At 33.2% G+C, this 13708-nt stretch overlaps 1 protein-coding gene across 2 annotated transcripts in view; it reads left to right on the top strand.

The window, feature by feature from the left end:
- The first annotated feature begins 5935 nt into the window (after positions 1-5935).
- Positions 5936-13708, top strand: part of LOC106718514 (RNA-binding protein Musashi homolog Rbp6) — a 400846-nt gene continuing 393073 nt past the window's right edge. For both annotated transcript variants that reach the window (XM_014512607.2, XM_014512608.2), the window contains exons 1-2: positions 5936-6158; positions 6230-6270. In XM_014512607.2, coding sequence (XP_014368093.1) covers positions 6100-6158; positions 6230-6270 — 100 coding nt within the window. In that variant the 5' untranslated portion in view covers positions 5936-6099. The remainder of the gene's footprint in view (positions 6159-6229; positions 6271-13708) is intronic.

The raw sequence follows: 13708 nt of genomic DNA, 5'->3' as shown, positions 1-13708 counted from the left end.
ATAGGCTTATCTCTTAACCTTTTTAAATATATTAGAAATTAGTTAAAGAAAAAATCATATTGGTATTGGTATGATTTTTTCCTTGGTATATATGACTACAGAACTAAATAATGGAGAGGATAGGAGAATTATCTTTAAACAAATCAAAAAGATAAACATTGGTTAGAAATACAAAGCTTTTTGATACAATTTTGTATCTCTTTTAAAGGTTGTAATCATGTCAAATTAAAATAACCGTATTTTAAGATTCCTCACTTCGTTTTAAGCATTAGCGTTAGCAAGTATTTGTGATTTGTCTTTGTATCTACCTCTTATGTTACCTGACTGATAATCTTTTTATAATTAGTGATTTAAAAAAAAATCAGTGTCACCTTTATGTTTTGTTTCTTGTTTTAATTCTCCATTTCCATTGTCGTAACACTTGTATTAATACAATTTTATCGTCTCTTTTGTTCGCTTTGACAAAGCAGAGAAGACACTGTTAGGAAAACTATATTATAACTAGTGAAAATTACTTAATTTTTAACTTTGCGTAAGATTTTTTTTTTCCAATATTGATAAGGTAATTGAAGGTTAATGAAAGACTAATAGAAAAATAATAATGGTGACACTAATTAAGTTAAAAATATTAAAGCTTTCCTATTGAAGGTTATGGTTGTGTTTCTTAGGCCAGGGTAATTTGTGACTGCATTAAATCAGTATTATTTACTTGATATATTTTTCTAAATATCTTATTCTAAATATTTTTCACTATTGGTTTTTTATCTTTTTAACATATTACTTGAATTTAAACGTTTAAATTTAGTATTAAATAAGTATATTTAAAAACTAAATAATATTAAAGTAAGTGAAAAAGTAGATGTTTTAACATTAAGAGTTACTCTTCAAAATTACATTGTTATTGGTAGAAACATTTAAAATCATTTAGAAATAATATTAAATTAATATTGAAAACGTTTCCCTAATACTCGAATTCTTTACCTCAATGTAAAATGATTTAATTACGGTATTTGAAATTGTTTAAATTTTACTAGAATTGAGTTATATTATAGTTTCAAGTATGTGATTGCATTTAGGTGTGTAATATTGATTATTATTTATTCTTATCGGAACTGTGGATAGTAAAAAGATTTTCAGTGCTTTTTGATTACACGTTTTAAGGTTTGAAACATAAAGTTGATTAAAGTAATCATTGCATGTATATTTTTTAAACAATGGCCGCCATATTTTTTGTTTATTATTTATTCTACCAATGAAATAATTTTATAAATGACAAATGTAAAATCGTCGCTAAATTCCTTTTAAATACGGGTTTTAATGCATTAATGCGTATGTATTAATATTATTAATTCAGAAGTCATATTTGAATGAAAAAAAAAAACTAATAAAATATTCACAATAACTATGATATTAGTAAATTTTTATTATAAGTCAATTATTGTGATTTTTTTTACAATATGATAAAATTACGTGGTTATTTAAATTATTATACTAGCAGATGCCCGCGACTTCGTCCGCGCGGAATTAAAAATAAATCTAGTAACGCGTTCCTACAATGAAAGTATAATTCGAATCGGTTCACTATCTTCCTATTCAATGCAAAAAACAATCAAATACAATATTAGTATTACTTACATATCTTACTGTACAAGATATTGATGAAAACATTTTTTTCCAGTCATTGTATAAAAAGTGTCTAATAATTTGGATTTACTTATTGTTACTAAGTCATTTTGCGTCATTTCTTACTTATATATTTGAAATATGATAAGAAATGGTTATTTCATGACAATATGACCGCGAATTGGTAATGTCTATTTAAATATACATGTTATTTTTATTTAAAGATATTCCAAAGGTGACGGATCATTTCGTTGTTTTATTTTTTACAAGTAATTTCGTGCACAAAAACATGAAGCTTGGGTCCAATGACGTCAACGCTTGTACAGTTGTGCAAAAAATATTTATCGTGATTTATTCTAGCTTAATCATATTTTGTTGTGATTGAAATGGGAATGTTGTTTGGTTTTGTTTCGGGTTTGAAACCCTTTTCCCTCTCAAGTCATATATTGTGAGGATGTATGACGTAACGGGTCGTAAGTTTGATGTTGTTGTGCACGCGTTGCATTAAAGTACAAAAACTGACTGTTATACATTTATTACTATAAGTATTTATAATATTAATATTTTGTTATTGTGTTTTTAGCTTTTTAAGAGTTGTTTTGTGCAGTATGAAATGAATATTTGAAAATACTCATTGCTTGTTATCTTGTGAGGCAATGCTTTCTAAGGCTTTAATTTTTATATTTATAGGAGTTTATAGGAGATTTGTAATGAAAGTCTAGTATTTGTCGAGTTTGTATGAACCTGATTGACTGTACATTTCGTTATGGAAAATCATGTATGGATGGATAAATGCGAAAGTGTATGATTGACAGTAATTTAATAATGCAATACCTTTTTAGCTTTATGCATCGCTTACGTGCAATTTTGGTAATTATCTACATTAATATTTATGAAAAAGGCTGTGCTTTTTGTTGTATTGTTTTGAAGCTTTATATTAGAATGTGTTTTTGTTTTATTATTTTTGTACAATAGCATTATATCTGAAACCCATGACGTCACAGCACCATTATATTATTTGAGTCTACGAAAAAATACCCAGTGAAATTATTTTTTAAATTATAAACAAGACTGACGTACTACCTGTACAGTCAGGTTTGCTGTTGGTGTTTCACCTCTGAAGCGATAATTATTTTAAAGGACTAATGGTTTTCAACTTGAAAGAAAAAATTTTCTGTAACTGGTACACCGCGTACGAAGGCGACTGTACTTTATGGTCCCATATGAGTGTTGTGGCATTAGTGCAGTTACATTCCAAGATTGTACATGCATTGTTCTTAAGTTAAAATTTTTAAGGCTGAACTCTGTACTGCTTTTGTCACATATTTATTTTATTAGTTTTATTATTGTATGGCTTTAAAATTGAAACTTGTGACCTTTATTTTTGTATCTTGTATTTTAGTGAATAAAAACGTGTTTAATGTCATTTTTATGCAGTTTTAACGTGCTTTAAATAAATTGAGTTACTTCATTCATTTGTTTATTTTTTACACATTACTTTTAAATTAGGAATTAGATGCCATTTTAGAACAATTATTATTCATTCCTGATAATTCCTTCTAATTTCTTACAAAATATATTCCTTGACAGTAGTTTGTCGAATAAGTATTTTTAAAAGCATAGTTTAGGTTAAGATTTGATTGTCGATATAGATATTTATCTCGATAGTGATTCTTCAGAAGCAAAAACAAGGCACTGACGTCCATTTCAATAAGAAAATTGAATAATTCATAAAATGATTCGGCCAAAGTTTCGAATATGTTTCTGTGATTTCTCTTCGTTTTTCGGTTTTGCCTTTAATTTGTAAGATATTATTCTTGTTGTGGATCTGAATACAACTATCGTAGTGTTATTATCGAAACTAATAAAAAAAATTTTAAAGTATTCAGTTTACACTAAGATTGGTTTACAATGTAGGTCATATTTGCATATTTTAAACTTTTGGCTACCATTCTACTTATTTCCTTTATCGGTAGATTTTAACATTTAAAATCCTGTTATAGATGTAAGTTATTTTAGAATTATGTAAAGTTATTGAATTTGATTCGCTCTACAGAGCAAATAAAGTTACGGTTAAAAGATTTATTTTAAGCGCCTGTGACATATAAAAGCAATCTCACAGTACATGTTTCAACTCGTATCCGAACAGGTTCTATTTGGAAAATGGAACGTGCGAATTTAGCTTTACCAAATGTGATTCCACCGAGCTCTGTCTTAAATAGTTAACTAACTACTAATATAGCAAGCATACCCTCGCAGAGAAATGAATGTCTAATATTTTATAAAGGTTCTATAAAAGATGAAGGCATTTTCATGTCGAGAATGGAATTTTTAATTCTTGCCCTTTCGTTTTTTTATTGTACTGCATCTCTGATGTTGTAGCAATTTCTAACTACTATTTTTTGGTTCTAAATTAAATGAAATTTTAGTTTATTTGCATATGTCTGCTTGTTGCACACTTGTTGCTACGTTTAAAAACCAACAATATTTCATGTCTTTGGTATTGGGTCGTAAGGGTTTGTATGATTTAATTTCGATTCGACCTATATGAGTTTTCATTTTCCCAATGATTATATGCAGGTGCAAATCAGTAGCAATTAGTACATTGTGATGTGATTGGTAACTGCTGGTATGCGATACGACAATCTCACGTTGAATCTGGATATCGGAATTCTGTGCGACCAATGTGCTATATAACATGAGTGTGAGTTTACACTTCCGAAACATTCAAATAGCACGTGTTAAATTTTTTTCATTAAATTTGTATTTAATTGAATTGCTTTGTTAGAGTATAATCGTAAAGGTTTTAATACAAAATGTTTTTTTTTTTACTTTTTTATTGTTATTACAATAGATAAATAATCTTGGAAACATTTATTTACAAACCATCCGTTTTGCAGAAATATATTTAATTTCAATTAAATTATAAATAGCGTATTTTTTTAAATAATCTTTGTCTCTCGCACTTGTAATAATTTAAATAAATATTAACCAAAACAGACTGCTCGGAAGATATTTGGGAAAATTTTATCACCGAAAAGAAATACTACGTAAAGTCTCAGCTGTAGAATAGCTGTAAAATAATATTAAACTGTCAAATATTTCAAAGAGATTAATTTAACAGCTCAATTAGAGAATGATTAAAAGTATGAAAATTGTTTTTAATTTTTTTTTATATCGTAAGTTGACAAACGAGCAAGCGACCACCTGATTCGCCGTAACAGCGAAGCGACCGCTGCTCATAGACATCCGCAATTGCAGATGCATTGCCTGCCTGTAATCTACGGAGGAGGGGACGTATAGTAAGGGGAAATATTATCTTTCTATGCGTCCCCTTTTCCGACAAGTCCCCAAATCTGTAAAGGTTGTGTATGGTGATCTTGTTCCTATAGTTAAAGAATAATGTTTTGCGCTAAAAGATTATCTAAAAGTAACATTAGATATGCTTTTCAATGTATTGTGTAATTCTTATTCTTACAATTTAAATTAGATAATAAATATGATGAAAATGCTTCATGTTTGTCTTTATTTTTTTTCCATATTTTCATCGTTATTTGCCTGTAACAATACTATCTTCTAATAAGTAGACATAAAATGTGCAGCGAATAGATCTTTATTTCATGTGTCATAGTTGTTTGTTATTGTTGAAAATGTATCGCGTATCGTTTATTTTCAGTGGCGCGTAAAGATGTCTGGCGTAGAAGTTTCGTAGCTGCTACGCGCTGCCTCCTCGTGACGTCACGTGTTTTCCTCCTACACCTATTTCACAATGTTGGCTCGCTTTGCCGTCATTCGGTCATTATCTCTGTTTACGACATAGAAACTCGACATCGCGTTGAACAGCTAGTTTCTAACGATGTATGACTTTGCCAATATTGCGTCAAAGATGCGACTTGGGTTTGTGTCGAAATCGGTTCAACTAAAGATTTTCTAAAAGTTTCTACACTTTTGACTGATTATAAGACGGAATCTAAATAGTTGTGATTCTCCGAATTCGATCTGTTAATTAAAAGTATTTGTTTTTTTCGAAGAAAAATTTCGGAAAGTTGTACATAAGGGGGGGTGGCGGCCCGCGTGGATGCACGGTGGGCGTGCTCGCGAGGCGGGCGCGGGGATGGAGGGCCCGGGTCGGGGGCGGACGGCGGGCGCGAGCACGTGCCGCGCGCTCACGTGGTGGTGCCGAGCGCGCCGCTCCTCGCATCCATCGTGCCGAGAGTATGAATAATTGTGTACGTAGTGAATGAATCGATGCGGCGCGGCGCGGTGCGGGCGGTGAGCGGGGCGGCGCGGGCGGCGGCGAGGAGTGCGCGGGGCGGCGGGCGGCGCTGCGTGGAGGGGTGCGCCCAGCGCGGCAGTCTCGTGCCGGTAGTCGGTAGTGCAGCCGAGCGACTTCGGGAATCGTCCCCGCCGCGTCGTCGCTCGCTCGTAGTCGTAGTGCGCCCGAAGGCCCGCCCCACGCCGCCGGCGCTCGAGCCCATGGAAACCCAGAGCCAGGATGTCACCCACAGCCCCGCCGAGGTGCCCAACGATCCGGGGTACGTCTGCCCGCCGGGCCGCCCCCGTTGCGAGTGCACTTCCGTGTCTAATGGTGATGTTTGTGTTGCAGGAAGATGTTCGTCGGGGGCCTCAGCTGGCAGACTAGTCCAGGTACGCACTTCGTACTCCGCCCACGCCGTGCCGGAAGTGCATCCGATGCACTCGCCGGCGGCCGTCGGCGTCGACCTTCACCCTCTCCGTTTTCTTCTCGTTATTTTCCTTGCCAAACTTTACACAGGCGACACGATTCGTTACAGTTTTCTGTGATAAAACTCCCAAATATGCGACATAAACATCGCGAAAGTTTGGTAATCAGCTGATTAGGCAAATCTCGACATTGATGTTTTCGGGGGATTCTCTTCGCGCACTTGAAGACATCGCCTTTGTAGGTGCGTACGGAGTCTGAAACGTGATTTATTTTCATGATAACTGGTGTAATTCAGTTAAGATGTCTATATGTATCGGTAAGTCAGGTGTGCGACGGCAGCCATGCCGGGTGCGCGCGCAACTTCCCTTGCCGCTCTCGGCATGCTCACATTCAGGCTTCGAGGGAAAATCGTCCTTACAACGGCGGATGTTCAGTGGAATTTTCTGTTTCATCGATGCGTTACCGGCTGTTACCCTAAACAGTTATCACAACATAACCTCAAAATTAAGTACGTAGCGCACAACACGCACCGGTCCGATTACGTTAATTTTTTCTGACATAATTGGCATTAAGTTTAACATGTAACAAGAACTGTAATTATTTAAAATACACTGAGAAAGCGTTAAAATTGTTTTATTCCTATCCTAAGAAAGACTTCGAAAAAATAGCTTCTATTAAGTGATCTTCATAAATAAACTTCACCAGTATTATTCAGAAATAGATAGTGATAGAAAGTTTTCTCAAAGTCAATGAAAATTTCACAGCATCCAAGAAAGTTAAATAAACCTTCGATTTTTATATTTCGAAAACAGATTCAAATTTACAATATATTATTTATTTTTTACGACATTAATTTAATCGGATGTCTTTCAAGACATATATCTGACATTAAGAATGTGACATGTAAAAGGTCCGGTGCGCGTGCGCAAGTAATGTGCCGACCGTGGTATTGGGTCGTGCGCCCACATTGCCCTTTGATCAGCTATATCTATGCCAACTTTATGCTCATCTGGAGACATCTAGTACGATTCATTATCATTTAAATAATAAAATCATAATTATAACTAATTTTTACAGTGAACATTTAATACTGAAATAAATACGATGCATGTAACGGTAATAGTCTACGTCGTAAACTAATAGTTTTTGGGTTCGAGTTCTATTTGAGTAGAAATGTAAAAAATCTATTGGTTTCCAGATTCCAGTTATGGCGATGAAGTTCCTATTGACTTCATATATTCAGAGAAATGTACTATTTTTGTTATTTGGGTTAATATTATACACTTTTGACAAATAAAACTTATTTAATATTTAACTAATATATTGCAAAACTTTTTCACATGCTTCCTGCTCACTTGACATTAATTTTTCTAAAGTTGCCACAATACAAATTTTTACAAACAGTTTTCTAAAGTTGCCACATCCCTCCCTTTTCCAAACTGAAACTTAAATAAAATTAATTATAGTACTTAGAACACCTTAACATTCAAAACAACTATTACCCCACGCTAATAATATGAAATTAAGATTAACAAGAACTTTTTTTTTTTATATATAACTAACATTCTGACTTAACAACTTAACTTGTTACACATTGAATGAAAAATAAAAATTTAAATGGTTAACAAACTATTAAATAACATTTATTACTTTGCACACTTTTGCCTTTTTTTTTTTTTTTAACAAAAAAAACATAAATCTCATAGCTATAGAACATTTTAAATTAACCTGCTCAAACCACACATCCAAATCACTAACAATAACTGGGGAACAGGCAGATCAACAAGGTCGAATATGATATGAGGTTCTGGTATATCTAAAACCATTGTTATCAATTAAATCATAAGATCTTAAACCATTCGACTTATGTACAGTTCCTTGAGTCCATCTGTTAATAGTGGGATCTTTTAAGAAAATTATATTTTGTCCAACATAAAAGTCAGCCTTTGTTTTAGTTCTGCTATTATATCTTTTTCCTACCGGCTGCGCCATGTACTATTTTTGTTATTTGGGTTAATATTATACACTTTTGACAAATAAAACTTATTTAATATTTAACTAATATATTGCAAAACTTTTTCACATGCTTCCTGCTCACTTGACATTAATTTTTCTAAAGTTGCCATAATACAAATTTTTACAAACAGTTTTCTAAAGTTGCCACAAGAAAAGTGGATAAACATAGACTTTATCTATGATTATTGAGTAAAGGTTATTTTCTTAAATATTTTCTTTTTTATCAACAATTAAATTATAGACAAAAACAAACAAAGTATTAAGCCAACATTATTTGCCTGTGCAGAAATATAGATTATAATATAGTACAGGCTAGTCTTGTCTTATGGTGGTGACTGCCGTCGTTTTTACAGCACCTATTCATTTGATGGCTTGTTGCCAAGCGCTACTTGAACGCTCCACTCGCTTTGTGATGGTTTATTAAAAGAATAAAAACTTTACCTAAGTGTTTTAAGTCGCTTGAAATTTTTATTATCAAATAAGGCTTGTATGGAGTAGTTTTATTAAAATAAAAATCGTTGTATTCATGTAAGACTACGTCTGCAAGTGACGTGTTTGTACTAGATGTTTGCACTTGTCGCCGCTATTTGATAAGATATAATGTGAAATATCGCGTTTCAAACTATTTTTTGTTGATAAGAGTCAAAGCAATGGTTGCTTTATCCTAATCTTAGCGTAAAAATATTCTTGTATTTTCGGATTTCAGAACGTTACCCTGAAAATTCAATCACAACTCTTTTTGATAAGATTGACAGTCTAGTAAAGCTTTTATCGGAATATTTAATCTCCGCTCATCTACGCAAACATAAATCAGATTTCCCATGCCGTATATCCAAGTTAGTTAGATAACTCAAAATATATATATATATATATATATTATTAATCAACGGTAGTTCATCGTTAACAACTTTAAAACGAAACTTCAGATTAAAATATGTGAAAAATATTAATATTGAATATATATATAAAAAAAAAGCAAAGAAAAACTTTCCATCAAGGAATACTCGTAATCATAATAGGTGGAAAACCAAATTATTATTAAATTTTAGTATTGAAATTAAGCCAGATATTTGATTATTAGGATTTACAATCATAACTGTGCAACTTTGTACCACTAAGTTATATTGTTGTATCTTGCAACAGTTCCGCTAATTCTGAAAGTAATAAAATCTGCGGTGAATATACGAACAGGTATTTTCATAATAATAAGGACTTTAACGTCGTGAAAATTTTTCGCATAAAACGGTTTTTAGTTACTTTTTTAAAGAGCGAGTATTAAATTCGTCGTAACATAGCTTTCCAAGGCACCGGCCGTTAAAAAGTAAGTAAAGTTGACATTACGTGTTTTTGAAATTCGTATCTTTTGTAAAGATTTTTTTTAATGTCTTCTTCGATACAAAGTTATTATTGCCCGACTGTATGTTATTATATAACACTAGCTTTTACCCGCGACTCCGTCCGCGCGGATTGAAAAACAAAATGCACACGAGATAAAAAAAGTTCCTATGTCCGTCTCCTAGTTCTAAGCTAACTCCCCATTAATTTTCAGCTAATCAGCTAGTGTAACTAACACGACTTCCTTTTATATATATAGATATATAATAACGGTTTGACGTTAAAATCGTATTTTTACCAATAATTTTATAGAAGCAGGTCCAGTTAGTCGGGATTATTATTATTAATTTAATTCAAAAAATATATGTTAATTTAGAAGAGATTATTTCAGTGGTTTGAACATAAGCCATTCTATAATGGATGAGTTTAGAGGATAAAAGGATGAGTTGCATTATCAGACTGAGTTGGCGGGTGACATACAATTGACATGCTGACTCGAAGATCCCCGCTGCCCGACTTACATTACAGAAATAAACAGGGCGTGTATTGCGGATGATCTTTACTGAATCCAATTTATAGGATATGCATTAATGCTTATCGTACTATTTCATCTTTAACTATACAAACAACTTACGTATTATAATGCGTTTCATGATGCGAGGGTCAATGTCTTCAATCTCTAAAAATATGGCTAAAAGTACAGATGACAAAAAAAAATTATATACATAATACTATTTTTTTTTGTAATGAATGAATTAAAAAAAAATAATTTGAAGTTATTTATTTGACAAACATTTTTCAAGAGCTCATAAACATCTTATTTGAAATGTCACAGAAATATTGAACCTAATCAAATTTAAAGAAGCGAAGAATAGCAGTTCAAACTTGTTGAATTTTAAACTCGTTAAATGAATTCTAGTATAATGTAAAATTTAAATACATGATATACGTATGACTTTAATTAGTGATTTCAACAATAGTTTACATAACAGATTAGTACGAATGCATATATGCTATGATGTGTTTGTATCGAATGTGATGTGAAGTTATGCAATCCATCCAATTAAGCGAGAAACGGGTTCATTGAGTAAAGAATGACTGTTACTAAAGTAACATAACGTTTAGTTTAAATTTTTAAACTAGAATTTTTACTCTCAATGTCTTTAAAAACATAGATCGCAACAAATTTTTCATGTAAATATTTCGGTAATGTTTAATATAAGCGCTGCGGCTAGTAAACTTTTTTGGAATTAAGGGGGTAATTAAATAGAAAATTTATATTGTATTTTAAAAAACCACACAAATATTATTTAAATTATATTAATTCAAATATTATTTTGTAAAAGCCTTTACTAATTCTTTAGCTTTACGTAGATGTTATTATCGCATCCAAATTTAATAATCGAAAGATTTTACAATAATTACGCGTTTCGACGAGTGGTAGAGCTAGACTGATGATAATGGCCTCATCTAATGACGTTGGTAAATTAAAGTTCTTTGGAAAAGTTAGCGAGAAGTTGTGGCTCAAGGCAGTCGCGTGGCGCTGTGCTGGGCCACACAATGCAGATGGGAACGGGACCGGCGTGGACTCGTTACGGTCATTATGACTGCGATTGTTTGCCGGGTCGCGTTCGCGCGCATATCGCCGGAAACAACTGCGACTCCGCGGTTTTGTTATACAAATGATTCTTCACAATACATCGATGCCTGCTATTTACTTCTCTAATCTTAGTCAAGTAATAATTCATCGGTTACTGGCCACTCATTTGCATTAAACGTGCAGGAATTTCTTTAAAATCTTATGCATATTCTATGTCGCTTTTTAAAATGTTTTTTTTTTAAATCTTTTTGGTTTGATAAATGCGGCTAGACATCATTAAGAGTGCATTAATAGTGTATTGTTTCATATTTATTTTATTAGTTTTATTCTCTACGTAGAAGCAATCCCGGCCAGTCGTTGCTAAGAGACTTCGTATGGACACAGAGTCTCCACGGAGTTTTCGAAATGTAATAAATCAGATTGGTTTCTACTTATTCGCGCAGAAAGCAATTTTGTTTTTATCTGATATCTCAAGTTACTGCTGTCGAGTAATATTTTATAGAGATGGCAACAATTTTGTGAGCAAAATCTATGTTTTGTAAGTTTACCGAATATATATTGGCCTTAATGGTTGTTCAGTTTGCCATTTTCGATCCTAAATCAAAATCGAACTTTTACTCTTGGAATAAATTTTATACTAAAAAAATCCTATAATATTTAAGGTAATATTCCAGGAACGTGGAGAAAGCCTCTTTCTGTAAATGAAGGCATAATGACGAGCATTCTTAGAAATTCAATTATCAACAATTTTAATTAACTACCTGTAGTACCCTATACGTTTGAGCTTCCCGGCTTATAGCGATGAGGTTAAATTTTTCTATGAAAAGTCGGTTAGTAAATGTGAGAGCTTATTTTTCTTTCATAAAACAATTCTTTAACAAATCCTCTTGACGAAACTTTTATATTGATTGCTTAAGTAATACGTTCAACAACACAAGCTTGGGTTTGAGTGCTTAAGTACTTCTTATGAAAGTTATAACATTAACGCTAATAGTCAAGTTTATTAAAAAACATGAGACTCCGAGATCGTTGCAGAAAATTTTATTTTATGACATCGCTCCGCCGGTAACTTATTTAAGTAGTTCCATTAACTTAATGACGTAATCTATTTTAATTTGGCTCTTAGCGAACAAATTGAAATTAAAGATATAAAAACGTTTCCTTTTGATTTGTGGTCGGGTCTGCATTATTTTCGCTCGGCCAGTTCAGCGCTGCAGCGAAAAGATTTAGAGAGTGGTCAAAGAGGAAAGGGTATATGTAGGGTGGAAAGACGACCGCAGCACCGCAAATCGAGATATAATCCCCCCTCGCAAAGCGTATGCGGTCGTTGTATCAGAGAAAATGATGGCTTTAGGGACTGGTTACGTATCGTTCCGCTAGCTATTTAGGTTGTCTAGAAATAAACAAAAGAGCGAACACGCTAACGCTTCGTGTATCGTGAAATAAAAAATATAGCAGACGGCAAGTCTAAATTTGATTTGGTTTTACGTACATATATAATAATTAGAGACATGTAGACAATTCGATGATATTTAAAAATGTACATTAAAATGTACTCTAGTTACATATTTTTTTCTTATTTATGTTAGGATGTATACATGTAATTAATTTTATATTTGTGTAAGTTTTGTTGAGTAACTTAAGAGCGGATACCATAACTCTTATAGGACGTCAGTAGTACGTCGCTTTACTTGTTAACTTGTTTGTTGAACATTAATTGACCCTAATGCGGCGCGGACTCGCTTTCCACTGCCGCTAATTTATATCTGCGCTGGCAGTGTAACAGAAAAAAAAAACAAAAGGAACTCTGTCAGCCTACATTTACGCCAGTTTGATGCGCAGGCAGAAATAAATAAATCTTTCGGTGCAATTTGATGAATAGCACGACGACGCGCGCTGACGTTTTGTCGTTTCTAATTTACCGAGGCAATCTAGGCCGCGGCTTTTGTTAATATTTCCTACGAACTGTGAATATTTATCTGTCGCTCGCATACCTCATAGCTCCTGACTATCCGCAGCGGGTACGACGTGCGGCGTGCGTTACGCAGACGAACTCACATCTGGGAGCGTTTGGTTCGGACGACAAACGCGACTGCCTTGTTGTCATTACTCATATGTCGCGCACACGATTCCACATAACCGCCTCGGCCTCTTCATCCACGATGTGACACATTCTTAAAGCATTACTTTGAAATATTGAACCCTAATTATGAAGTGGTAGAGCGTAAATTTCATTCTCGAAATATAGCACTTATTACTTTTTGGAATCAGCTTCACAAGAGAACAGCACATCTTCAAACGATATGCTAATTGACGTCGACGTGAAGCGAGAGTTAAAAAATTGAGATGAAACTATTTTTCCACGTAGCTTATATATGTTATTTTAACTAACGGTGGTTTATTAACTTGTCACAAAATCAAATTTCAAAGGCCATTATTATAATCACAGT

The sequence above is a fragment of the Papilio machaon genome, chromosome 4 (assembly GCF_912999745.1).
Source record: "Papilio machaon chromosome 4, ilPapMach1.1, whole genome shotgun sequence".
Taxonomy (NCBI): domain Eukaryota; kingdom Metazoa; phylum Arthropoda; class Insecta; order Lepidoptera; family Papilionidae; genus Papilio; species Papilio machaon.
Note: the sequence above shows the minus strand (reverse complement) of the source record. Positions and strands in the feature narration are given on the sequence as shown.